The sequence below is a fragment of the Dipteris shenzhenensis genome, chromosome 12 (genome assembly GCF_047967505.1).
Source record: "Dipteris shenzhenensis isolate YYH24624 ecotype China chromosome 12, Dip_SZ_1.0, whole genome shotgun sequence".
Taxonomy (NCBI): domain Eukaryota; kingdom Viridiplantae; phylum Streptophyta; class Polypodiopsida; order Gleicheniales; family Dipteridaceae; genus Dipteris; species Dipteris shenzhenensis.
In genome coordinates this window covers 37,757,417-37,784,365 of record NC_141607.1, presented here as the reverse complement: position 1 = coordinate 37,784,365, position 26,949 = coordinate 37,757,417, and the positions used below count along the sequence as shown (strand labels likewise).

Sequence of the window (26,949 nt, the reverse complement as noted above, 5' to 3'; positions counted from 1 at the left end):
AATGTCTAATAGGCACCATACTTACCACTTATCTTGAGGCACATTCAAATTATCATGCCCATTGGATATGGTTTGCATGGTCAAAGTCGCATTAGACCATGTTTCTCACCAAGTGTCATGCACAACAGCTAAAGAACATGCCCAGGTTGACTTATTTGAACACAAACATATCCGGTGCCCATCATGGCTTCTCCTTATATGGGGGCCTTATAACATTGGGCACTTGGTATATTGGTAGCTTACATGAATGGACATTTGAGCTAAGTCTAACAACCCCCTCAATGTTCACCCTGAAGATGAACTACCTATTTGACCCAAAACCGAGTTGATGATCACTCCCAAGAGCATTGGTGAAGATATCTGCACAATTGCCTTGCGTGGGAAAATACTCAATCTCCACAACTCCATCCTCAATGACATCTCACACAACTGATAGTAGATACTAGATCTCAATGTGTTTTTGGCAAGCATGGAACATAGAGTTCTTAGCAATGGCCATACAACTCTAATTTACACTTCAACTTTTTTTTCTTTCCTAACTAAAACTCCCATTCTCCCAAGATCCTCCTTGTCCAAATTGCTTCATAAGTAGCAAAGCATGCTACCTCGTACTCATATCTTGTCAACAATAATGCCACTACTAGTTATGTCGCACTAATCCAAGAACACTCCTTATCCAAATGACAAAGAATATCCAAAAACTTGTTTTTTGGGATCACAATCTCTTGCCCAATTTGAGTCATTATTTCCCACTAAGGTCTTGCCAGATGTGTAGGTAATGCTAAACTCAAGCGTACACTTCAAGTACTTACGGTAGTTATTAATCATATGTTTGAAAGCACCCGCATTCCTACTCTCCATGGTTCTCTCAGCGGACACCTTATTCTGCCAGTATCGTGACAAGGCTAGCTTGAGAACGCATTGTGCTAGTCAAGAAAACCGAAACAGAGTACAGAAGCTAAGGGCTCTTGCCTTCGATGTAGGAGAGGAGCTACACGCGAGCTTGTTCGCAAGTCAAGGTGAAGCGTGAGTGGAAGTTGTCCATGCAAAAGGCTTCAAAGGAGTCCTAAAGCATGGGAATGAATTCATCGTGCATGTGGATCAGGGTTTTTGGATCGTATATTGGAATCTCCATAGCTTTGTCACAATAGAAATGCAACACAACATTCCGCAAAGGGAAGGGGGCGATGATGATCGTAATGAAGGAGAGACGTTGCACATCATATTCTTGGAGTGAAGAAGCATCTTCAAGAGGAGGCTGATGTGAGGGAGTGAGATGGCAGGGGGGGGAGGCGGCAGATGGGAGGGGGTAGCTATGGGGAGGGAGGGGGTAGGCGATGAGGTGGAGCAAGGTGGGCTGAGCGGAGGGTGGCGAGGTGGAGGGGGGGGAGGGTTAATTAAGATTAGCTTAATTAGATTAGATTAGGGGGTTTTAACTTAGGCTAATGAGTTACTTAGATCACCAATCAATTTTTCCAATGAATCTCATAAATTCTAGAGGACCATGTAATTTTTTCAAACCTATGAATGAGGAGACAATTATAGGGAAAAATTACTAACCTCATCTTGGTGATTTCATGGGAACCTGACAATGGAATGAGAAGATTGGATTTTTAGTGTTTCCACTAATTAATACATAATTGAGACCTATTGTGATCTCAAAGGGTTTAATTCAATGACTTATCTCACTGGCAACTGTTGGCAACAAACTTGCAGACTAATTACAAGTTATGCCAATGAGCAATTGTCATGAAAAGAAGCTTCCAAAGTCATTTCAATCTATTGGAGTTGAGACATAGAGAGCTTCGCGATTGAACCAGGAAGTGCAGCATGGGATTAATATAAGAAAAGATGAAGAAGAAATCATAGGAAGCAAAGAGAGATGGGTTGAGTAGGAGGCAAGGAGAGAGGGGTTGAGTATAGAGAGAGAGAGAAGATTACCAAAAAGCGAGCGAAAAGAACCGAGCAAAGTAATTAAACCAAGCAACAGAAAACGAGCAAACCATCCATTATAGAGACATTATCAATTCATAAATTTGATTGAATCTCAATTAATCTAAACAAAAAGTCTAACTTTCCTCCTCCTTTCCTCAAACATGTAAAATCTTTATTGAAAGTTGTTGGCACCTCTCTTGCCTCCTGGCCTCCTATTGCCCATTGTAGCTACCTTTCTTTATCACCTCTTGCCTCTAGGATTGGAATCTCTATTTCTTTACAACTATTCCTCATTTAGAACAAATGGTAGTAGCACTAAAAGCCATCGTTTTTTTATGTTTTTCCTAACCTCTTCTTTTTTTACCCCAACTTCACATGACTCTGAAAAGACATTTTTCTTTTGCCTTTTGCATCATAAATAAAATTAAAAAGTAGAGGGAATTCTGCTGCATTAACTAAAGGATATCCAAAAAAAATTTAAAAAAACTTAGCATCCATAGTCATGAGTCTATCATCTACACCATTTCAAGGTCAACTTTCAGCATGAAGCTTGAGGGGTGGTAGAGATAGCATATTAATATGCTGTGCAGAGATGGTCCTAGAAGGCTCGAAATCTCTGCTTGCAGAGGCCATAACTCTTGCTACAGACCTCCAATTGAGATGATATAAAAACCAAAACTTTAGTACTCAAGCTCATATAGACCATTCCAAGGTCATATTTCAAAATTAAGCTTGAGGGGTGGTATATACCATGTATTAATACGTGGTGCAGAATGTTCCTAGAATGCCCTAAATCTCGCTTGCAGGTGCCACCTCGGATCGAGATGATTTAAAAACCAAAATTGTAGTACTCAAGCTCATCAACACAATTCCAAGGGCTTGAGGGGCAGTGGAGACCTCACATTAATATGCAGTGCAGAATGGTCCCAAAATGCCCAGAATCTCTACTTGCAGAGGCCATAACTTTTGCTACAGACTTCGAGCAAGATGATGTAAAAACCAAAATCGTAGTACTCAAGCTCTTCTACAACTTAAAAGGTCAAATTTTAATAATTAACATATATTTTTGGTTGTTCATAAGGATACAAAAATTGTGTAGATAATTTTCTTATTTGGTTTTATGCTCTTTGATTGAAATTATCATAGTTTTTTGGTTGTGCTTAAGGAGATTAGGTTCTCAACATCCTTAACCCTAGACTTGATGATGCATGGAAAAAGGATTCATTGTTGAATTTGGACCAATTAATACTCTTGATTGTTTGAATGTTGGGATTCATTTTGTCATTTTTTGGTGAAAGTGCACCTCAGGTTAATAAAGAAAATAAGGAGAGGACCAATCAAGATCATTAAGGAATTTCTCCTTTTCCTTGGGATACTTATGATTTTAAAATAATTATGATTCTCTATTTCTAATATTCTGAGATTAAATTACATTTTTGTTACTAATATCATAGGAGTAATATAATCAATAAATCCCATTTTATATGATATTTATTGGAATATGAAGTACAAATTCTACTATTATTTATGTAGGATTCAATTGCTATGCTTTAGGATGAATAGCATTTAGTAGCTTCTTTTGTGAAAATCAATTATGATACACATTGTTTAAGAAGATAGATATAGATCATGGTGTTCTTAATTATATGGTCTAAGATTATTTGAGGACACTATTTGCATTGTGAAATGTGGCTATAGTTTGAAGTGATTTTTGTTTTGCATCTATCTTTGATAGGATATGCATCAAACATTGCACTCAATATATGTAGTCTAGTAAGAGATTGCTTGCATTACAAAATGAAAATTCTATTGCTAATTGTGAACCTTTAGCTATTGTTATGATTATCATTATATGTGGTCTAATGTGTAGACAAATATATGTTTTATCTACTTTGGCATATATTCAATAAAAATATATTCTTATTCAAGATCAATGTCCATACATTGATCGTGCCTATGATTCTCTTTGGTCATTTAGATATATTTTACAATGTAGATTGTGTTTTTAGTTATCTACTAGGCTAAGTAGTAGCAATGGAAAGGGCAGTGGTGAGAAGCATGATCAAATGACCAAACATAAGGAAAATTGTCCTTGCACAATACTTGAAGACTTTGATTTGAAATTGAGTTTTTCATATTGGAATTATCAATCAATGTGATACTTTAACTTGGTCTTTGATTACTTTAAATTGCATGGATATTAAGAAAGACTATGGATAGTACTATGACATCTTACATATGATATTCTAGTACTTGAACCATTATGCCAAATTGTGGCTATTTCTTCTTTCTAATTGTTGGATACATGTGATGGCTTAAGTCAAATGTCACATGTTTATTTCTCTTGCTCAATTTTCATTGATCGCTTTATGAGGCTTGCTTGGTTTTCATCACTTGGACTATTGACTACCCCAGAGAGAAATAGGTTGAGTATATAGAAAAAAAATTTTTGAGAGGGAAGCCTAATCGAGCGAGTTGCTCAAGATGCCTTAATAGTTTCTTTTTACTACACTACTCACATGCCCATGGCCAATGATGAGGGGCACATCTGCATGTGGCCTATGCTGTCAGGTAGTAAGGAGTCATCTACCAGGATTGGAATGAGGGTAGCTACTCAGGTGGGCAAACACCCTATTGCCTGAGCTACTCCTCCTCCTCAACCTAACCTTACAAACACAAATTTCTTTACCTATGTTTTCATCTTACTAAATGATTTTGCAAGTACGCTTTGATTGGTTAATGGAAACAATCGCCCATAAACCATGGCCATAAGAGTAGCAAGTTAGGGCTATTTACACATTGAGAGGCACCCATCGCTGTGGGCAACCATTCGAACCAATAGGTTTAAATGATGGGCAGGCACCTCTTTCCACACACACCGCACATGACTAAACCTTCCAGTTCTACGTGGATTCCACGTCCTGCCCTCTCCAAGCGAATCTGCCTATCAACTATGTTTCTAGGATCTCGCATATTATTGGCAATTTCTTTAATTACAAAACCATTGTTGGACAGCTGTTGGGTGGTGCCCGATTAAATAAAACCCATGATGGGTAGCTCATGTGTCATTAATGGGACGCGCCCATCCTAGATTGTGTCCTTGAGTTTATTTTTTGGGCACCCATATGTTGGGATCTACTTGGGCACCCTTTGACAGAGTCTATAAACAACACACTTACGGTGTTTATAAATTAGAGCTGCCCATGCCTACCTATGGTACATTGATTCACAAGGGACCTTTAAATGTTAGGCCTTTCTGAAAGGTAGCCTCAGTGTCTTGAGAAGTGAAATTATGAATTTTTATTTTAAAAAATTCTTTCTCCTAAACTTAGTCCAAATTTAGACATATTCCAATACAACTAAAGTGTATCTTTGACATACCCCCCCCCTTTCTCTCTCTCTCTCACCCCCCTCCTCTCTCTCTCTCTCTCTCAGCTTTCTGGCCTCTTTTCCATGCTGCATTTCTCAAGCAAGCCTTATGAATGATTTATGAGCATTCACCTTGTTTTTCTGGGGGGTTAAAGTGAAATCGAAATTGAAAGTGCCTACAACACCCCCATATGGGGTGACCAAGATAGAATCGTGAGCTGCTCTTGAGGCATGAACTAAGAACCAGCACATACATGCCTACATGTTTTAGAACCCGCACATACCCACGCACACGTCTATACTATTTCTTAAGGAGACAAATCCCAGAGCAGCCACGTGGTAGGGATTAGGAGGTTCAGGGATTAGGGGGGGAGAGGAGGAGGAGAGGATGTTAAACGATGGTGTAGGCTTGATTGTGAGGGAGACGACGTGGTAGATTGGGCAAAATGCACAAAGTGGTGCCATGTGGTGCACTGCGCAATGGCACGATAAACTACATATTGCGCAGTAGAGTGCAAACTTCAAAGTGCCACATGTGGCAAGCTGCAGTAGACAGGGGCACATGGCACATGCCACATGGCATGTCGCCATTATTTCCTTGGCATGTGGTATAAATGCTGGCTACTATTGGTGCCACATGGTAGGGCACCATTCATGTGGATAGAGAGGGACTTTGAAGCCTCGCCAGAAGTCACGTGGTGCCTGAGAGAAAGAGAGAAGAGAGAAAGCGCGAGGAGGGGGGAGATCGCACGCATGAGGGGGGCAAAAGAGAGAGAGAGAGAGAGAGAGAGAGAGAGAGAGAGAGAGGACGATAGGGCGATGAGGGGGAGAGAGAGGGCGGTAGGGGGGCGAGAAAGAGGGAGGGAAGGAGAGAAATAAATAAATAAATTATATTTTTTTAGAGAGAGAGGGAGAGAGAGAGAGATAAATAGAGAGAGAGAGAGGGGAGGAGAGAGAGAGAGAGAGAGAGAGAGAGAGAGAGAGAGAGAGAGAGAGAGAAGAGAAAGGGGGGGACAGGAGGGAGGGAGAGAGAGAGAGAGAGAGAGAGAGAGAGAGAGGATACTAGGGTGATGAGGGAGAGAAAATAATTTAAAATTATATTTTCTTATTTCCAAATATATACAAATAAATAAATAATAGTAAAAATTAATATTTAAATAAATAAATATAGTATAATATGTATATATAATTATATAATATATAAGAAGGATGAGGGAGAGAGAGAGAGAGGGGGGTATGGGAGGGAGAGAGAATATATATATATATATATATATATATATATATATATATATATAGAGAGAGAGAGAGAGAGAGAGAGAGAGAGAGAGGATGATAGCGCGATGGGGGAGAGAGAGAGGGGGCCGTAGGGGGCGAGAGGGAGGGAGGGACACATAGAAATAAATAAATAAATTATAATCATAAGTATATATATATTATTTATTTATTTCCAAATATATACAAATAAATAAATAAAAGTAAAAAATTAATATTTAAATAAAATAAATTAAGGATGAGAGAGAGAGAGAGAGAGATAGAGAGAGAGAGGAGGGGGGGGAAGAAAAAAATAGTAAAAGTTTAATATTGAATGTTGAAACCCTAAAACTTGCTCTTCTTTTACAAAATCCTCTTGAACTCCCTCAAGCTTCTCAGTCAACATTTCTTATCCTCCTTTTCTTTTGAACACTTCCTTTCCTCCTATGAGTGGATGACAAATCTTCTTACTTTCATTAATGAAGTATAGGAAAAGACATCTCCCAAGGTATTCCCAAAGCGCCTAAAATTTCCTTCTTAATTTCTTCCTTTGTCACAATATGCTCCCTACTTAAACTTGCTACAAAACCTTTTCCTAAAAATAGTTGAACAGATGTTCTACAAACTCGCTTTGTAACAATATGCTTCTTACTTAAACTTGCTACAAACCTACAAAGCCTCTTTCTAACAATAGAATCATAATTTAATAGATTTTGTACAAACTTGCAAGGGAGCCCCCTTGGGGAGAATCTTTGAATGTCACTACATATGGTGCTAACATGAAGGCCATGTAATCCACAATGGATTCAAAAAACATCCCTATATAGTGTGGAGGTTTCCATGGCACAAACCTTCTTGCAAATGTCCCTAAACAACACCACTTCTCTCTCCACAAAGGACTTTTGAGAGAGAGAAAAAATACAATCATCGGCTCAACTACACCCATGTCCTAGCCAAAGAAATGTTGACAAAGTCAAATTATCTTTCCTTTCTCCCAGTCGCCCTGCAATATGATTTCAACTATAGATCATGCATAAATGCGGGGATTGTAATAGCCATTTCACCAATTTTTCGAAGTAGTGTGCGATAGGCATTGCAACTCTATTCATCCCTCAACTCATCTCAGTGATGGAGGTTTAGAGGCATTTCAAGATGTGGTACTAGAGATTTTCTTTTCTGAGGCAGGCTTGGGCAAGGAGTAGGGGAAGGCTCAATTGATGGCAATGGTGGAGGTTGTTCCTGTATGGCAAGGGCTGATCAAAGTCCTGAACACTAGGTTTCAAGAGAGCAAGTAGTGTATTACTGAGCACTTGGTAGTGACGATAAACTAGGTTGATGCAATATTGCAAATTAGCGCAAATTGAAGTTTTTAGGATGGTTATGAAGGTGTAGATTATGATGACCTTAACTCTTTAGCTATATACTGACAAGATAGCCACTTTTTTGGGGAAAAGTTAACATTCAAAATGACGTGAAGTCTCTTATGACCCCCTACTTGGAAAATTTTGTGATATGACAATCCAGAAAGAAGGAATTACATACATCATTCACATGGAGCTTCTTGATATCTGCTAGTCAAATGTTGAGATGCCACACAATGCACCTCCATTGAAGGTCGATATATTTTTACCATTATAAATGGCTTATGATATTGTGACATCGATAACAAGTGGAGCTACGCTGTGAAGCCTGTAGTCCCACAAGTAAGGATCCTTGTTCTAACTTGTCTTTGTTGTGGATGGATGCAAGTGAGTGGAGCTCCTTCAACGTCATTCGGTATTTATAATTGAGCAAAATTACATGGTCTTTTTATAAACTTTATTTGTAAAGATTATTTTATCACAGATTGTCTTGATTGATAAGTCTAAGATGGATAATGTTTGTCTTGAAATTGCATGCACACACACACACACACACGAAGATGGAGCATGCGTGTAAGGTTGAGGAGGAGCCTAGGTGTTATGGTCTCTATGAGATGCTGGGCTGAGGAGTGGTCCAAAGGAGAGGCAACGCCATAGCTTGGTGTAGGGCAAAATCTTTGTCACAAAGGTTAGATTTTTCATTTTGGAGGTGCAAATAGGGGTACATAGTCAATTGAGGTTGTTTGAAATGGCTCAGTTTTTCCATGTGTCACTTGATTGGAGATGTGAAGAACGTATTGAAATACATCAAAACACACACACACAAAAGATATAAGATATTTATTTTATATATATATATATATATATATAACTTTTAATATAAATTTCATATATATATATATATGTATATGTATATGTATATGTATATGTATGTACGTATGTATGTATGTATGTATATATATATATATATACAGAGAGAAAGAGAGAGAGAGAGAGAGAGAGAGAGAGAGAGAGAGAGAGAGAGAGGTGAGTGTGTCTCTACACACACACACACACACACACACACACACAGAGTGTACTGTGTGTGTGTGTTTGTGCCGATTAAAGCTAATGATACAATCAAGATATTGATTAAAATTGGGAAGGTGGTGGAGTTTAAAATGTTCAACATGTGAAGATTGTGGGAGAGAGGGAAGGAGTCTCACTTGAGGCTTTCTCACAATCACAATGGGGGAATACACACAAAGGTGGAGGCTGAAAACAGTTTTCCTCTTCTTAGTTGTGCAAGCCAAAAGAACTCTAGTACAAAGAAATAGAAGAACCCTATATGTGGGTCTCAAACCAAACTCAACTAACTAAGGTGGCATACTAATTGAGCCACAAACTAGAGTAGATAAGGATAGCTGTCATCCAGCTATTATTCGTGGGCGGTGTACCAACCGCATCTCCAGCTAACAGGTCGGTGACATAAATGCACAACAGTCACCCTGGCATATCGTGAGTGGAGCTCGATATCTCAACACTCCCCCTCGAGCTCAATCCCAATTCTTGCACACCAAGCAGGTCTCTGAACTTGCGCAGCTTCTCTGCGCCCAATGCTTTCGTGAAGATGTCAGCTACTTGATCCTTTGTGCTGACATAAACTAGATCAATGAGACCTAGTAAAACCTTCTCCCGCACATAGTGATAATGCACCTCAATGTGCTTTGTTCTGGCATGAAAGACTGGGTTCTTTGCCAAATGTATACTACTCATGTTGTCACAATAAATGACAACTGGCCCATCTGTAGACTGATGCATATCATAGAGTAGCTTATGCAACCAAGCTACCTCACATGCAGCCATTGCTGCATCCCTGTACTCAGCCTCTGTGCTCGACAAGGCAACTGTAGGCTGTTTCTTGCTGCTCCAAGTGACTGCAGCACTCCCAAAAGAGAACACATATCCACTGGTAGATCGTCTATCAGAAATGCTACCAGCCCAATCAGCATCAGTGTATCCATGCAACTGTATTTGAACCCCAGCCTCATAAAATAGTCCATACTGTAATGTGGACTTCACATACCTGAGTATGCGTCTAGCCGCATCCAAATGCGGTTTCCTTGGAGCCTGCATAAACTGACTTACCAACCCAACAGCATAGCTCAAATCTGGCCTGGTAATAGTCATGTAAATCAAACTTCCTACTATGCGTCTGTACATAGCAGGGTCTTCCAAAAGCTCACCTGCATCTGTGCTCAGCTTCACATTCTGCTCCAAAGGAACTGAAATAAGCTTAGCTGCTCATCTCATCAAAAACAACATCTCTGCTCACTGTGAACTTACGTGTAGAAGGGTTATAGCATCTATACCCTTTCTGCTGCAGAGAATAACCAATAAAGACGCACTTCTCAGCTTTTGGATCCAACTTGGACCTCAACTCATCTGGCACATGGACATAAGCAATGCAACCAAAAATCTTCAAATGAGAAATATCTGGTTTCCTACCAGTATACATCTCCTCTGGCGTCATGCCATGTATTGCTGCAGTGGGAGTCCTGTTCATTATATAGACTGTTGTAGCAACTGCTTCAGCCCAATAATAATCTGGTAGATCTTTTTCATTTAGCATAGCCCGAGACACCTCTCCAATATGCCCGTTTTTTCTTTCTGCAATTCCATTTTGCTGTGGGGTATGACTGCATGAATATTGCTGCTTTATACCATGCTCCTGCAAGAACCTTGCAAACTCATTTGAGAGGTACTCTCCCCCTCCATCTGACCTTAGGCATTTTATTTGCAGGCCTGTTTCTTTTTCAACCATAGCTTTGAAAGCTTTGAAGTGCCCAAACACTTCACTTTTCTTTTTCATAAAATACACCCACAGTTTTCTGCTGAAGTCATCAATAAATGTGACAAAATAGTGACAGCCTCCAATAGATGCAGCTTTTGTAGTCCACACATCAGAGTGGATTAATTCCAATGGTTTTTTACTCTCTTGAACATGCCTAGGAAAAGGTTTCCTTGCCTGTTTCCCAAATTGACAGGCTTCACAAATCTTGTGCATTTCTGCAACCTTGAATTTTGGCAATCCTGCAACAATATTTTGGGCTTGCATTGATTTAAGTCGCTGTATATTAACATGACCAATGCGTTTGTGCCAGATATCAATATCTGCAACTACACCGGTCCCATGTGCAAACATTGCTGCACTCAATTCAGGCATGTCTGCATCCAACGTAAACATCCTGCCCTTCTTCTTTCCTTTTGCTATCAAGCGACCATTATTTTTCATATCCTCAACAAAGCATCCATGAGGATTAAATCTAACCTGCAAGCCCTGCTCAACCATCTGACCAACACAAACCAGGTTCTTGGTGATGTTCGGGACATGAAATACATCAGACAAGTATTTCTTTTTCCCATCCTGCATAGACAAAGGAATTTTGCCAATCTGCACAATAGGATGTGCAGTATCATCACCAGTCTCCACAAATCCTAGTTTTTCCATTTTTCTTGCATCCTGCATCCATTCAGCGTGACCTGTCATGTGGTTTGACGCACCCGAGTCAACATACCACACATCATTGCTTTCTTCTGCACTTGTTACAGAATTTGTCATATGCTGCACCATAAACAAATGCTCATTTCTGTCATCACCCTGTCTACTAGAGGATGCATAATTGCCTTGCTGCAATTTTCCATTCATAATGTCATTCTGCTTTTTATAGCAGTCCTTAGCCATATGACCCATTTTGCCACAATAGTAGCATTCAATATTGCTGTTTGCATTTTGGCCTCTCTGCCATCCACCACGGCCTCTTTGGCTCCCCCTGCCTCTAGAGTTCCCACGTCCTCCTGCATAGGACTGGTTTTCTTGCATTTGCTGCATATTCTGATTTCTACCACGGCCTGCAGATCGGCCTCCTCTACCTCTGCCTCTACCTCTGCCAGCATTTGAGTAGAAGACAGTTTCTTTTGAAGTTCCTGCTGAAGAAGATGCACCCCCATTTCTCTGCTCTTCAGAAATTAGAAGAGCAATCAACTCCTCAAAATCAGGAAAGTTTTCACGGACGGCAATGGATGTCCGGAACTGTGCATAATCCTTTCCTAGACCATTCAAGGTCACAGAAACCAAATCGTCATCATCCACTGGCGACCCAATGGAAGCAAGTGCATCTGCAATTTTCTTCACTTTCATGTGGTAGTCATTTATGCTCAAATTTTCTCTCTGCACATTGTGCAACTCCTGTTTGAGTTGCATTTTCCTGGCTTGCGTATTTGTGCTATACATTTTTGCCAAAGTATCCCCTGCCTCCTTTGGCGTATTTGCATCCTGAATATGCACAATCATAGAGTTCGAAATACTGATAGACAGCCAGTACATAACTTTCCTGGCTCTCTCATGCCATCCTTTGAATGCCTGCATTTCCTGTTAACTAGGAACATTAGGAAGAACAGGTTCTTCTTCATTTCCTGTAATGAATTCCCAATAGCCTTTTCCCATCAAGAAATTCGTCATTCTAAACTTCCATGCCTGGAAGTTGTTCTTGTCAAGCTTTTCAATGACAATCTGTGAAAGAGAATCAGATGCCATTACAGAACACTGCAAAATATTCTGTCACTGCAAAAAACACAGCTTTTTGCCTCACACGGGCAGATCTGCAAAACTAACGAAAGTGGTATTTCACCACACAGTCACTTCCTAGTGAGACGATTTTGCATCAACAGGCAACATGCATGAATCTGTAACTCCCAATATCTCTGCACACAGGCATACGATGTAATTTCTGCGACACCTTTCCACCAACTAGCCGCGCAGTGGTCGCACAGCAAAAAACAGGGCCTTTTTCTGAGTGCCTACGAAGAACTTCCGCCTTCAAAACGGGCCCCGAAACGGCGTCAAATCAGAAAAATAAAGTCACTGAGGGCCTTGCCCATTCCCGCAGCATATACTGCGCTCTCGCCACACCGCAAAGGGCGTCTCAATCTGAAACAGTGCACTCCTGTACTTCTGGCTGTGCTACCTGCAGAGATTTGCTCCCAAACTCGAAATAGGAAAGCAACACTGGTCCTCTTACCAGGACACCACGAACTTGGCTTGCTTTCTTGAGCTCCTTACCACGAACAAGGCTCTGATACCATGTGAAGATTGTGGGAGAGAGGGAAGGAGTCTCACTTGAGGCTTTCTCACAATCACAATGGGGGAATACACACAAAGGTGGAGGCTGAAAACAGTTTTCCTCTTCTTAGTTGTGAAAGCCAAAAGAACTCTAGTACAAAGAAATAGAAGAACCCTATATGTGGGTCTCAAACCAAACTCAACTAACTAAGGTGGCATACTAACTGAGCCACAAACTAGAGTAGATAAGGATAGCTGTCATCCAGCTATTATTCGTGGGCGGTGTACCAACCGCATCTCCAGCTAACAGGTCGGTGACATAAATGCACAACAGTCACCCTGGCATATCGCGAGTGGGAGCTCGATATCTCAACACAACATTGGACACATTGTTACTAATCGTGATAACAAAAGAAGAATTAGTGTCATCAAGCATCATTAGAAGCATAAGGCAAGTTTTGAAATAACTTATGTGTCAGACGTAATTGGATACGTGTTCCCCACTTTGATTGGGTAATGTGTTTGTTCCTCTATGAAATTTAAATCACAAGATGCAAAAGATGTCAAAAGAAGCCTGTATTTTTATGTTAGGTGACCTAAGCTACAACATAAGGTTGGAACTTGAATGTAAAGCCCTGTGATACATGCTTTGGATGTCTTGGCAATAGCCTAGCAATCATGTGTAAGTTGGTGGGAGATCATGTGCCTTAACTTTGAGAGGAGGTTAATCTTGAGAGCGAGAGTTTTGTTTGTGTGTGTGTGTGTGTTTAGAGGTGGTTTAATGAAAGACGACTTAAATTCTTGAATATTTGTATGTGTGTGTGCGTGTTGGTATGTATGTATATGTTTTTCGTAAATTTTATTAAAATTTCTCAACGTTTGAGATTTATAAATGAAACCTTAAATTTCATTAAACGCTCAACCTTGAGACCGAGCGAAGCGGGTCTCTAGACCATCGTAGGACGGGTCAGGCTACTAAAGAACTTCAATTGAAGTGAGGTGGAAAGAAGATACTATGCTTTGGGAACACGGAAAGCCCACGAGAGAGAGACAGATAGACAGAGCCTACTACAGAAGAACACCATTTTGAGAGCCATTTTCTTTTGCTTTGCAGTCACAGACCCAAAACCAAAACAAGCTGCAGATATGTTTAGGAATCAGTATGACACAGATGTCACAACGTGGAGCCCCGCGGGACGCCTCCATCAGGTGGAATACGCCATGGAGGCTGTCAAGCAGGGTAGTGCTGCTATCGGGCTCCGTTCCAAGACGCATGTGGTTCTTGCTTCTGTCAACAAGGCCTCTTCCGAGTTGTCTTCCTACCAAAGAAAGCTTTTCAAGGTGGACGACCACATTGGAATTGCGATGGCAGGGCTTACAGCCGATGGGCGAGTTTTGTCTCGTTACATGAGATCGGAATGCATAAATTACAACTTCATTTACGAGGCCCCATTGCCCGTTGGTCGGTTGGTGGTACAAGTTGCGGACAAGGCACAGGTGTTTTTATTGCGTATTTTGCATGATGGAATTAATTTATCTCTCGCTTGTAATGTCTACCAATTGTAGGTCGTAGCGTCTTGTACAGGTTGAGCACGACGCCTCTTCATTTGGGCACTGAAAACATTAAGGACAAGTTGCAAAATCCCCTCTTTTTGACGTCTTCTACACTTTAGAAAAGGGAGAGAGGACGTTTAGTTATGACTGTGAGTTCGATGGAGAGAGCTAGATGCAAATCTGAAGTCCTTGAGTTTATAAGGTTATGATTTTCTCTTGTAATTTATGCTCTTAGCTCATCTGCTGCAGCAATCCTTTAGGGGAGTTCGTGAAAGCATGCCAGATCTGGTTGACTTTTTGCTTCGGGGCTTGGGGTTGTCATGGAGATTGCAGCAAAACGTTCTTGTAACAAAGGACAACTTAGGGCCTTAGCACATGGATGGGGGCTATCATGGGTATCTTTTTGTCATCATTACTCCCATCCTAGACCAAGGTTCCCCTTTTTTAGGGATTCCAAACCATGGAAGGATGACATGTGTCCTTATCCCCACGTGGTCCCCACCTCCTAAACATGTGAAATGATGCCATGTGTCCTCTTTCACCTAAACCCACCCCTAGTTCTTACTTTGTTAGCACATGGTGGGATGTGAATACGAGAGAAATATGCATGGGACCACTTGGGACCACCTTTTCCCATTCCCATCCGATATCTTCCCATGTGCTAAGCCCCTTAGTTAAGGTACTCGATGGGTTAGGGGCTCGTGGAGTGTTGTATGCCCAACGGACCATGTGGACCAACCCCTAATAAATGGCTGTACATCTTGATGTGCTTTGCACTTCTAGTCTACACTCTAGCTTGTCGGCTTCTGTTCTCCACCCATATGTACCCTCTCCTCTCACTTCCTCGTCCTCCATACAATATTAAGAAAAAGTTAAGTGATTGAATGGAGTGTTTAGTGTAGTGAGGATATGGTTCGTAAAGTTTGGTGAAATGGAAAGAAGAATAAACTTCTAGAAGAATGAGCTCTGTTGGAAAAACGAATGAATGAGAGTCTATGAGAAAACTATTGGACAAATTATTTTTAAAACTGTGGACTTTGGGAAGCATATCTTTCAGCAGCTTCGCCAGCATGTGAAGCAAGTTATAACCGATACATTTATAGTACTGCGAGGTAGTTTTATATGGTATATAATTTCCAGCCCTCCATATCTTTTTAGATGGAGCAGCCTATACCACAGCATGGGCATCACTTGGACAATGCATTTTCTCCACCGTTAGGTGGTTTCATGGCATATGTGAGCCTGACCATATAGTTTGCAGCTCTCTATGCCTTTTCAGATGGAGATCGTGGAATAAAGGGGTCACCTCCCTACTTGTGAGCCCCCACACCAGGACGACATGAGGCACGTTGAGAAGTGGCATGCGTTTGGAAGTAGGGGGATGGAATGGAGCTGCCATGTGGGCAGCAAGCTGGCTGCCCCACAGGCAGCAGAGATCTTTCCTTGGATTGGTTTTAGGGCATCCATGTGGGCCGCACATATGGCTGGTTACAGCCTTAAGCCCAGGTTTAGGGCTGGCTGTGGGGCTGGTATTAGCACTACCATGAGCCTTTGCCGTGGGCCAATGGGCTGAGGAAGGACCAGCAGAATAGGCAGAAGTGAGGGGTCTTTTATTAACCCAATGAGCTGCCCGGTCGGCCATTTAGGTTGGTCAGTAGGGATGCATTGAGGCCAGTTTAGAGAGGTTGCCTCGATATCTGTAAGCTTCCAAATGAGGAGAGCATGGCGGTGGTGTACCGGCAGAGGTTAGATGCCAGGTGGGCAGAGAGTCTGCCACATGGGCAAAGGGTGCAAAGCTACCATGCGGCCAGCATATACATCAAGGGGAGGCAACTGCCACGTGGCAGTTAGGCGGGGTCTGCAGAGTCAGATCAGGGCTGTGCACAGGTGTCCAGGGTCAGCAGTCAGCTACAAAAGGTGACTGTTTCAGAGGTTGTTCAGAGGCTGTCAGGTCGGAGCTGCACAAAAGAAGACGCCTGGAGCATAAATGGAACACGATTGCTTGGAGCAGTGACACATCCCAGCACTCCTGAAACCCCTGATCTGCAAACAAACCACACACAACATCAGATCTGAGCAGGCTGCTCACCACCCAACCGTGACATCTACGGGATGTGATCCCGAATCAGAAGATGTCCCCTCCGAGCCACGAGCTGAGCTACTGGCACGAACTCCCAATCAGATCCAAACCAGCCTGGTGTCCCATACCACCAGGTGGCGCTGTGAAGCCCTGGATCTGCCACTGGGCCTTGGGCTACGCTAAGATGCAGGCGCGCGTCCGCGACTCAATCCAAGATCAGACCTTGCACCTGGGAACGAGACTTGCTCCCAACTGCACACTGAGAACTGAACCCCTTGGGCCCCTTTTATAGACTCGGGCCCCGAGCGCCAAAAATAGCGAAGACCTATAAATAGTTCGTACCCTTGCCACTCAACCCGAGAATCAAGCCTGCCTAGCTCTAAGCCTCCCCAGGCTAACCTGAGCTAGTTCTGTGTACCTAGTACACGTCAGATACCAATCCGTGCACATGACATACTCCCCTTTCTCTAAGAACTCACTCCTGAGTTCGCTAAGAAATCTGGAAATGTTCTTTGGAGGAGCAAACTTTGCCTTACAATAGGCTGTCCAATGGAGCAGCAGGAAGGTGTGTTTGCAGGGTACCATTACGGAGCCCACACAAGCTTTAGGAGAGCAATGCAGGCTGTGTGTTGAAGGTGCCACAAGGAGGTTGGAGAACAGGTTCTGGGTTTCGCAAAGGTCCATATCTAGTGAGTACCCTTTGATAGAGGGTGGCACACTGTGCCAATACTTTGTACGTTATTTGGTCCATCCTTGGACAAGAATATGTTACTGTTTCTACTCTCTCTCTCTACAGCATTGCTCATTCACTGTTTGCAACTCTCTCTCTCTCTCTCTCTCTACACTAGTACACATTATGGAAAAGAGGTTGGATTTGAAATTGACACTATGTGATTCCTGGGCACTATCTTGTTTCATCTATCTTCCGCTGTGGGGAGGGTTGACTGTACCGAGCAACCTTCACCACTCTTTTTTGGTGTTAGAGCCCTGAAGGAGATTCACAAGTGTTGGGAACTCGAAGGTGAGAACCTTGGGAAAGGAAGATCTGGTTTCAAGCTCGTAGAAATTGACTTCTCTGTTTGAAGGACAAGTGCCCCTGCAAGGAGGAGGGTGACTCGGATTTGGACAGGTGTACACTCCTCATTTCGTCATCATGGCAGCTACTAGACTACCCATACCCAACTTCACACGTGTAAGCTCGACAGAATTAACTACCCATTGTGGAAGGTCAAGATCTGGAGCCAGAGTTGGGAAATCACTACAAGATGTCGGAATAGAATAGGTCAAACACCATGGGGACAGCAAACACTCATTTCATCAGCATATGGAGCAAGGTGCTAAGTATGACTCACCCTCAATCGGGGGTCTCTTTCAACACCCCTCTCTAGAGCCATAGAGTTTAGTAGGCACTGGATTTGCTCAAGAGATTCCACGGGTTTTTAGAAACCCAGTATAGCTGCTTATGCTTGGGCACTGATAACGACATAAGTGTTGCTTTGCTTGCAAGTAGGTCTTCCTTTTGTTTTTCAAAAAATTTTGTTACCTTTTTTTCTTCTCTTTCGTTTTCTCTTTTATTTTCTGTGTAGATTTTTGGACTTTAGAAATAACAAAATCTAAATTTGTATGATTGGATATATTCTAGTCTTACAAAGCTATATATAGAATGGGTCGCCTCTGCACTTGTGAGCCCCCATATGAGGACTGCATTGGGGGGATGGACCATAGGTTGATAGGATTAGGAATGGGGCTGCCGCATGGGCAGCACATGGGCTGCCATGTGGGCAGCAGGGAGAGAAAGGAGATACCTGGCAGATCAGGTCCACCATGGTGGGCAGAAGTGGTGCGGGAGTGCCACAGGGCTGCCCACAGATGGTGAGGACAAACATGTGCAGGGAAACCTTAGAATGGGCTGAATGGAAGCTTTCCTAGGACCAAGAACAGGGCTGAACAAAAATGCACAGGTCAGCAAGCTTTGGAAGACCCTAAGGGGATGAAAAGCAGGCTCGAATATGGCCAGGCCTGCCTGGTGGGCCAGTGGCAGCCTGACACGTGGCCAGGCAGGGCCCACCAAAGTCTGCAAGAGTGCCCCAATGGGGGTTTTAATAGGCTGCAGCAAGTAGTAGGCCTGTTTGGGTCGGCTACAGGGCCTGAAGCTGGTCGGCTAATTTGGAGGGCCTTGTGCCCTATAAAAGGGAGGTCCTCATCACTTGGAGCAGCCAATTCACGGCAGACAGGATCAGCAGAAGGGGCAGCCTTGGGCCTATACTCAGGAGGTGAAGGTGACCCTAAAGGAGCTGCAGGCTAAGCTAGAGTGGAAGCCCACCTAGGCTGAGTTCCCGTTAGAGGTGTTAGGCATATAGTAGGAGAACCTTTTCGTATTGTATCTTGTCCAGTTTGTGGACGGACGGAAATATATATGACTCATGAGTTGCTTCTATTTTGTCTTTGAGCACATTCTATTTACTAGCTTGCACACACATGAATGGTTGTGAAGTACACACATGTTAATGAAGCTTGATTCCATAGTGAAACACTTCCACACATAATTCCTAGGCTATCTATCAATCTTCCGCTGTGGGATACTCTCTGGTGCGATTTCAATTTTTAACATGGTATCAGAGCCCTGACGGAAGCTGTCGGGAAGTGGAGCTTGAAGGCAAGGACCTTGCTGAAGAACGACCTTGATTCATTGCTCGGAGGAATTAGCTTTGGTGTTTGAAGGATTGTATCCAGGTAGGAGGCTTAGGTTCAGGCAAGTTTCGGAAGGGTTCTACCTATGTGGGAGGCTCAGGTTCAGATAGGTGGACGACACTCTTTACCTCTTTCAGCTCAATATCATGGCCTATAGGTACTAGATCCCAAATTCTGGTGAGACAGGCAAGCGCGATGGGACCAACTACCCGTTGTGGTTCAGAGCCACTTCGTGTTGAGGGAGTCGTGATTGCGATAGGGACGGAGATGATACGTCGGGCCACTGTAACTACTTCAGCCACATCATCCTCGGCGGCGGTGGCAACGCTAGCGTACCGTGTATAAGTGATATCTAGGATGCGGAAGCCTCGGCTATCATTTTGGGTATGATGATGGATATAGTGCTGCCGTATATTCAGACAAGGAACACTCCTTTCGCGGCCTAGATGACATTCAGGGATTTGTATGAGCTTGACAATGAGGCGGGAATCTTGGACCTCGAGGCAGAGCTGCACGGCATGAGGATGGATGAAGGGGAATCAATACAGGAACATATTACCGAGATGAAGGTGGTGCGGGATCAGTTGGCGGCAGTTGGTCACAGGACAAGCTCGACTAGGATGGCAAGGCTGTTGCTAGGAATATAGTAGTTTTGTGACTACAATGACTGTAGGGCATAGGGCAACACCAGTGACTTTCGAGACGGTGGTGTCATGGGCATCCTTAGCCCGTGGCATGTTGGACTGCCACGTGGGCTGCCCAATCAGCACGCAGTGGCCATGTGGATTGACACGCAAGTAACCACGTTAGCCGGCCGCCACATGGACTGCCATGCAAGCAGCAGCCATCTCAGCAATGCGAGGGTCCTCAACCTCGAGTTAGAGATGTATATCATGCACATGAGGGGGACTCAATTTAGGAGCACATGACCGAGATGAAGGTGGAGCTACAAAGGGTTTGTTACAACCATGATTGCAGGTCTATGTTTGGCAATCATGAATTTCGAGGAGGTAGTACCTTTGCTTTTGTAGCGGTTGGTGGCAACTTTATATGCAATGCAATAAGTGCACCATAATTTTATGTTCCAATCATTTTTGGTGGCCTCCACCATGGAGGTCATTGTGTTACACAGTTTTATTTTTGCTTTTGGATTCGCCATTTTCTCTAGGATAATAAGGTATAGATTTGTTGTGGATAATCAAGAACTTTCTCATCGAGATCATAATTGTTTCATTGATGTCTAAGGATGATGGGTACACTTCTAATGGTGACAACAAGAGAAAGAGAAAGAACCAAAAGGTGTGCTTCTATTGCGACCTGCCAGGAAACTTTGCGAAGGACTGTAGGAAGAAGAAGGTTGATAAAGAAGTAGTCCAATCAAGAATTAGAAGAGTCGAAAACGACAGCAAATGTGGTAATCATTGAGGAGCTTTTCTTGGTAACAACTCCGAGTGTTGCTGAGGTAAAGTTTGCAGATGTTTGCTACTCTGGTTTGTATGTCTGATATTCAAAGATGGTATGGAGAGGAATCAACAACCTTTGTGAGGGTGAAGAACAGCAGCATGTGCTTATATTGCTCTGAGTGCGTAGCTGGTATGACTTGCATAAGGGAAGTCTCTTTAAAATGACCTTAGGAGTCGAGGCTAGATGGAAGCTGGGATACTGAAGAAGCATTGAAAGATTACACAGGGAGGTTGTGAGTGCCTCCATGAGGTACATGACTTGCTTTCAGAGCAAGCGAGCATGCTGGTTGATCTACGGGTATTATGTTCCTTATCTATACATTCAGACCTTAATAGCATGGTTCTTTGCTTCATGTTTCTCAGGTTGTGAGAGATTGGTGGGTGAGAGCCTTCCTAGAAGGCAGAGAGGGAAGACTTGTTACTTCTTTGAAGCTCGGATGTAGGTTTCTGCAAGGTGGATATCATGAACGTGTTGAAACCATCATGATAGAGACAGGGATCTGCAGGGGGCCAATCTCCACACATCAATGTAGATACTCCAGTAGCTCTCATGGAGAAGCCCTTTGGAACAAGTCCGACTTGTTCTTTTTCATTGGTCTTTCAACCAGCAGCTCCTGCAGGCTCCTCCAGATCTGATCCTGCACAGGCGAACCACCTTGGTACATAGGTACAATCCCAACAGTACCACATGTCCATGGCACCACCATCTTTAGTCACGAGCCTGCCAGTGATCTTGAGCACCCTTGATGCAACCGTCATCCAGCTGTCCCCCTCATAATCAATGAACAGCCTGGAAGTCTTCCAAGCACCAAGCTCCCAAGATCCATTTTCAACCTGTCTCCACTCTGGCAAAATCCGTAGCCAAGTAACCAACCTGAGCAATGAGATCCGGTTGGCTGATCCACACAGATCTCCCAGCCCAAGTGTATCTCTAGAGAACCTGGACCATGAACTCCCAATGAGCTCTCACCTTTTGGTTTCAGCATACTCCTTCCACGATCTTGTTAGAGGCAGCTTCTCCTGTATCATAGAGTCAGGGCCTTGGTTGTGGGTTTTCCCGCCCATGTGAGGTAGAGTAAGGGCCTTGTTTGTGGGTTTGCCCACCTAGGAGAGGTAGAGGGGGTCAGTCTTGGTGTTACCTTGCAGGCTGCGCAGTCCTAGGCGTGTACGGAGGGGTGTGGGGCTATTTTCACCTGCCCCATACTCGTGCCAGGCTGCCATGGTGCCGTGTCTACTATGGATTCATCTAGAGGGGTGCGGGGTTGCTTTTGCCTGTGAGCCCATTGTAGGGCTGCCACTAGGCCCACTAGGCCGCTTTGATGGTGCCTTGGTTGGGGGGTCAATCAGGCCCCCAAACTTGTTCACAACACCCAACCAGCAGGTTGGGTATAGTCAGACCTGGTCGCCAGGATTACCCCCTCCAGTTGGCTCTTTTGGGTAGGTGGGGGGACCCTATATATATGGGCTCCCCCCCTCTTTGTTTCTCATCTCTTCAGCAGGGTTTTCTGCTAGTAATGGAGGCATTTTCCCTGAGATCTTGTGCAGACTTTTCTCTTTCTCTCTCTTCTGTTCGCAATTTGTGTGCTCTCTGTTTTCTGTTCATATCTGCTGCACTTCTCACATGGTATCAGAGTCAAATGTTGGCCAGAGACCTGTGTTGTGGAGAGGGCCTAGAACCAGAAAGCGGTGAAGGATTTTGGGTGGCTGTTTTGAGCTGTTTGAAGAGGAGGACAAGGAGTATGGACTGTTTGGGAGTACAGCAAAGATTGATTACTTTGAAAGGCGTTTTCAGATCTGAGAGGTGGTGTTTGTGAGGGCCAGATTGCAACAAGTTTGAAGGTAGTGTTTGCTGCTGTTCGAAGAGGAGGACAAGGAGTATGGACTGTTTGGGAGTACAGCAAAGGTTGATTACTTTGAAGGGCGTTTTCAGATCTGAGAGGTGGTGTTTGTGAGGGCCAGACTGCAACAAGCTTGAAGGTAGTGTTTGCTGCTGCAGCTTTCTTTCTTGTCTCTTGCCAAAATCCCTCTCCTCTCTTCCTCCATCCGGACTTTCTCCTTTCGTTCTACTTCCTGTTCTGTTCAAAATGGCTACCTTGTCAGAGATGGCAGAAAATAAGGTGAAGATTCTGGTATTACCCACCTTCTTTGTAGATCGTCAACTGGATGGGAATAAGCACGGTGTTTTGCTTGTTATGATGGAGTCTGTTTTGTAGTCATATGACTTAGCAGACTTCATTTTGGTGGGTGTCAAAAGGGCAGAGCCCCTTGCAGAAAACTTAGGGATCCTCAATTTGAAGGAGGGGAGAGTCAATGCAAAGGTACATTCTTTCATTTTCCTGAACTGTACTCCTCCAATTATAAATCATGTAAAGCATATGATGGTAGCCAAAAGCGTTTGGGAGCACTTGGCATCCTTGTATATACAGGATCTCTCCCATGAAGAGGGTTTCTCTTGAAGTTCAGATGAGGTTGTTGGATCCCGCAAAGTCTTCATCGATGCATGAGCATATCAACAAGCTCCAAGAGCTTCAAAAGGAGATTCTTCAAGTGGGAAAGGAGATTTCTTCTGAGGATATTTGGCCATTACACGGCTCTCTCACTTGTCTTCTCAATACTCTTCCTTTATTCGTCATTGATTACTAGTGGCAGGATGAACACATTGACGTGGTGCTCGATCACCAGGAGAGATTTTATAGTTCCTCCCATGGCGGTGGCTCAGAAACCTTGGTAGCTCTGCAGAAGGGAGAGAATTAAGGATGACGGACCTCTGACACGAGTGCAGATGCAAAAAAGGTAGTGCCGAAGGTAGAGCGTTCATGCAATCATTGTCCCTCTATGGACAGCCAGTAAGGGTACCGGTTCTTCCTCTGTAGCCATTACTCCTACCTTTGTCCATATTGAGATTCTCAGGAGAGGGATTTGCACTTCAAGCTAAAGATCCCTGCGGACTCAAGGATTTTGTGATTTCAAGGGGAGATATTTGTATGGGCGACAATTCTATCATCAAATTTAGTGGAGAAGGCAACCTTGATATTATTCCCGACGACAGAGGAGGGATGCATTGCTTTAAGGTATTGTTTGTTCCCTCTCTTGGTTTCAATCTACTGTCAGTTTATGAGATCTGTAGGCTTGGTACAATTGTTCTGTTTGATGAACACTTTGTGGACGTCAGGGAAAGAGCAACTGGCTAGGTAGTTCAAAGTGGTACGGTGAATTATGGGATTTATACTGTCTGCTCTTTCCTCAATCACGTCATCCCCTCAAGGTGACCTGTGGCATTTCCGTTTTGGTCACTTGAATGTCGAAGCATTATGTAGAGCTACGTGTAAGCTGATGGTCCTTGGTCTACCCGATGTGGGCACTGGGCAGTAAGCATGGTCAGTGCCATTCATGTATTCGGGGGAAGCAACACTCCGGCATGTTTCTGAAGCAGCCCTCATGGTAGGGTCTACACCTCTGGAGTTGGTTCACGTATTATCTTTGTGGACCTATCACAGTTCCCATCGAGGCAGGAGATTGTCCTTAGCAAGGATGTCATCTTTGGTGCATAGTTTCCATCTCCCATGATTGATGCAGAGCGACCCCTTATTATAGAGCCACGTTGATAATAGTCGTGATGATCCTGTCCTTGAGCTTCCTCAAGTATTAGCAATTGTTCCAGATCTCAACTAGAGAGTGATCGGGATCGTGACCCAGATGATTCCCCACCTTCTCAGGCCACAGGAGAAAGTTCAGGGCCAGTTTCTCAGAAAGTACCTGATCGTTGATTGATACTCTTTGTGATCCAGGCGTAACAAATATTCCTTCTTCATGGCTCCGAGAAGAGGGCAGTCCACATGGGTCTCACCTTAATAGGGAGAAGGTTCTTGAAGCAAGCCCGCTACAGGTCAACTACTTGCGTCCCGTATTGTCAAAGACAAAGAACCCTCGACTGTACACGTACTCTCTCTGGAGTATTGGAAGAAGGTCATGGAGCTGGAGTTGGAATCCATTGAAAGGAATGGGACCCGCGAGTTGGTTCCAGGACCCAAGCGCGGTTCGGTAATTGGTGTCAATCTACATTAATTGGTGGCAATTTAATTTAATGTTCCTTAGATTGCCATTCATGGTTTTGTAATGAGTACCCCCATTCTAGGGTATCTTGGTTGCTTGTATCTTCTCATTGCTTCCCCCCCTCCCGATTTCCATATTGGAAAGAATTGTTGTTTTTGTTTTTAGGAAATTTTATACGGGGCCCTGGAATATGCGGTGTCTCTGGAATCTGAAAAGAAAATGACGATCTTTACTGCAAATTTTGGGAGACTCATAGGTGACCTAGCATATTTGCTACTTGAAGGATGCCCTTTTTATCCCTTAGCACCTGTTTGTTCAGGTTTACTTATGCTATGGGTGAACTGTTGCTTCGTGCTTTAGGCAGAGAAATTAGCCAAGGATGAGGGAAGCTTATGCTATATGTATTACTTGATTTGCATTACTATTTTGTTAAGTAACTAGCATAAATTTCATGCGAATTAAAAAATGTTTTGCTGGAAAATATAGGAACTAGAACAATTGCCATTTCTTTTTTATAACTTCACTTATATTATTTTTGATATGACAAATGTGCAATTTCCTTTTGATATGACATGCCATATTGTTTCTTTTCCCGTGTGCCAGGTTTGCACCCAAAGGTCGTGGAAACGGCCATATGGAGTAGGACTTCTTGTGGGCGGCCTTGATGAGACCGGTCCCCATTTGTATCAGAACTGCCCTTCTGGAAACTATTTTGAATATCAAGCATTTGCCATTGGTTCTCGCTCACAAGCTGCCAAGACTTACCTTGAGAGGAAATATGAGACCTTCGTGGAATGCTCTAGGGATGAACTTATACGCCATGCTCTATTTGCAGTGAAAGAGTCCCTGCAGGATGAGGAGTTGAGCACCTCAAACTGTAGTGTGGCTGTCTTAGGAGTCAGTGAGTCCTTCCAGATTCTGGACCTCAAGGCATTGCGAAGCTATATTGAAGGTCTAGAAGAAAAGGACCACAAGACTGAGGATGAACAGGCTGCCAGTCCAAAACAAGAATCTGAGCTAGGAGACAATCAAAGTGATGCTGTTGCACCCATGGAGACTTGAAGCTTGGTTTCCAGAGCAGAATAATAGCATTTACTTAAAAGTTTTATTCAAAACAGTTTTTACATTACAATGGGTAGGTGCTGGGTTAATGCATCAATCATAGACACTTTTGGCCTTGAAACCTGCAGCCATGCTTCGAGGGCAGCTAAGGAATGATGAAAAGAGCAAATGGATTGAACAAGGATTCATATTAATGTAAATGTAGATCCAGGTGGGTGAATAAGTTCAGATTTTCTCGATATCTTTAATTGCTGGTGAAATAGTAAGAAGGTGAATGGAGTTAGGCCTAAGTTCCTTTTCCATTGATTGGCACTGTGATACGTTCCCCCCCTTCCTTTTTTGGGGCTTGTAGAGGGATATGTCCCCCCTCCTTTTTTTGGGGCTTCTAGAGTTGCATTGCGATTGGGTCTTTTTATGTTAGATGCTTATTTGGGCTTTTAGAAGGGTGCAAAAAGAAGTTGCATTTTGGAATTACCAGATTCTTTGATGAGAAGCATTGAGTTAGAGTTTGCACTTCCAGCCTTCCATATACTTCTTAATGGGTCTGACCTCAACATTTCCTTTCACAAAGTCAAATAGCATTAGAGTCTGATTTTTGTACCTTACATATTTGCAAGGCAAATACTAGAATTTGGCTTAACAAGAAGAAACATATCTTTGAATGCATATCAATGTCTTTGTATTGGGAATTATCATTTAATCATTTTAAAATTAGATGTTCTACTCGAGATATGCATAAAAAGTCTTAGATAAGTTCATCACCTAAACAGTTATTTGGGATGCTAGCTTTTCTAATGAATGTGACAATCAAGGAAACTTCTGCAAAGGATTCTATCCTAGTTGCAGCTTGCTAAATTATAAAGTTATGTGAATCTCCCCTTTTCGTTGCACAACCCTCCTATCCCTTTCTCCATGGTTTTGGAGTTTTGCTTTGCACTTTGCATGTAAGGCCTTATTATCACCCTATTTGTATTCTTACTTGCCTTTGAGTTTGAGTATCGTGGAAATGAATTGGAAAGCAGTGTAGCT

The 26,949-nt window shown here is 43.1% G+C and overlaps 1 protein-coding gene across 1 annotated transcript; it reads left to right on the top strand.

The window, feature by feature from the left end:
* The first annotated feature begins 13,953 nt into the window (after positions 1-13,953).
* Positions 13,954-26,371, top strand: LOC147896178 (proteasome subunit alpha type-1-B-like). Its single transcript, XM_087382490.1, has 2 exons — positions 13,954-14,514; positions 25,462-26,371. The coding sequence occupies exons 1-2, from the start codon at positions 14,164-14,166 to the stop codon at positions 25,918-25,920; spliced, it is 810 nt and encodes a 269-aa protein (XP_087238616.1). The 5' UTR covers positions 13,954-14,163; the 3' UTR covers positions 25,921-26,371.
* Positions 26,372-26,949: the final 578 nt, after the last annotated feature.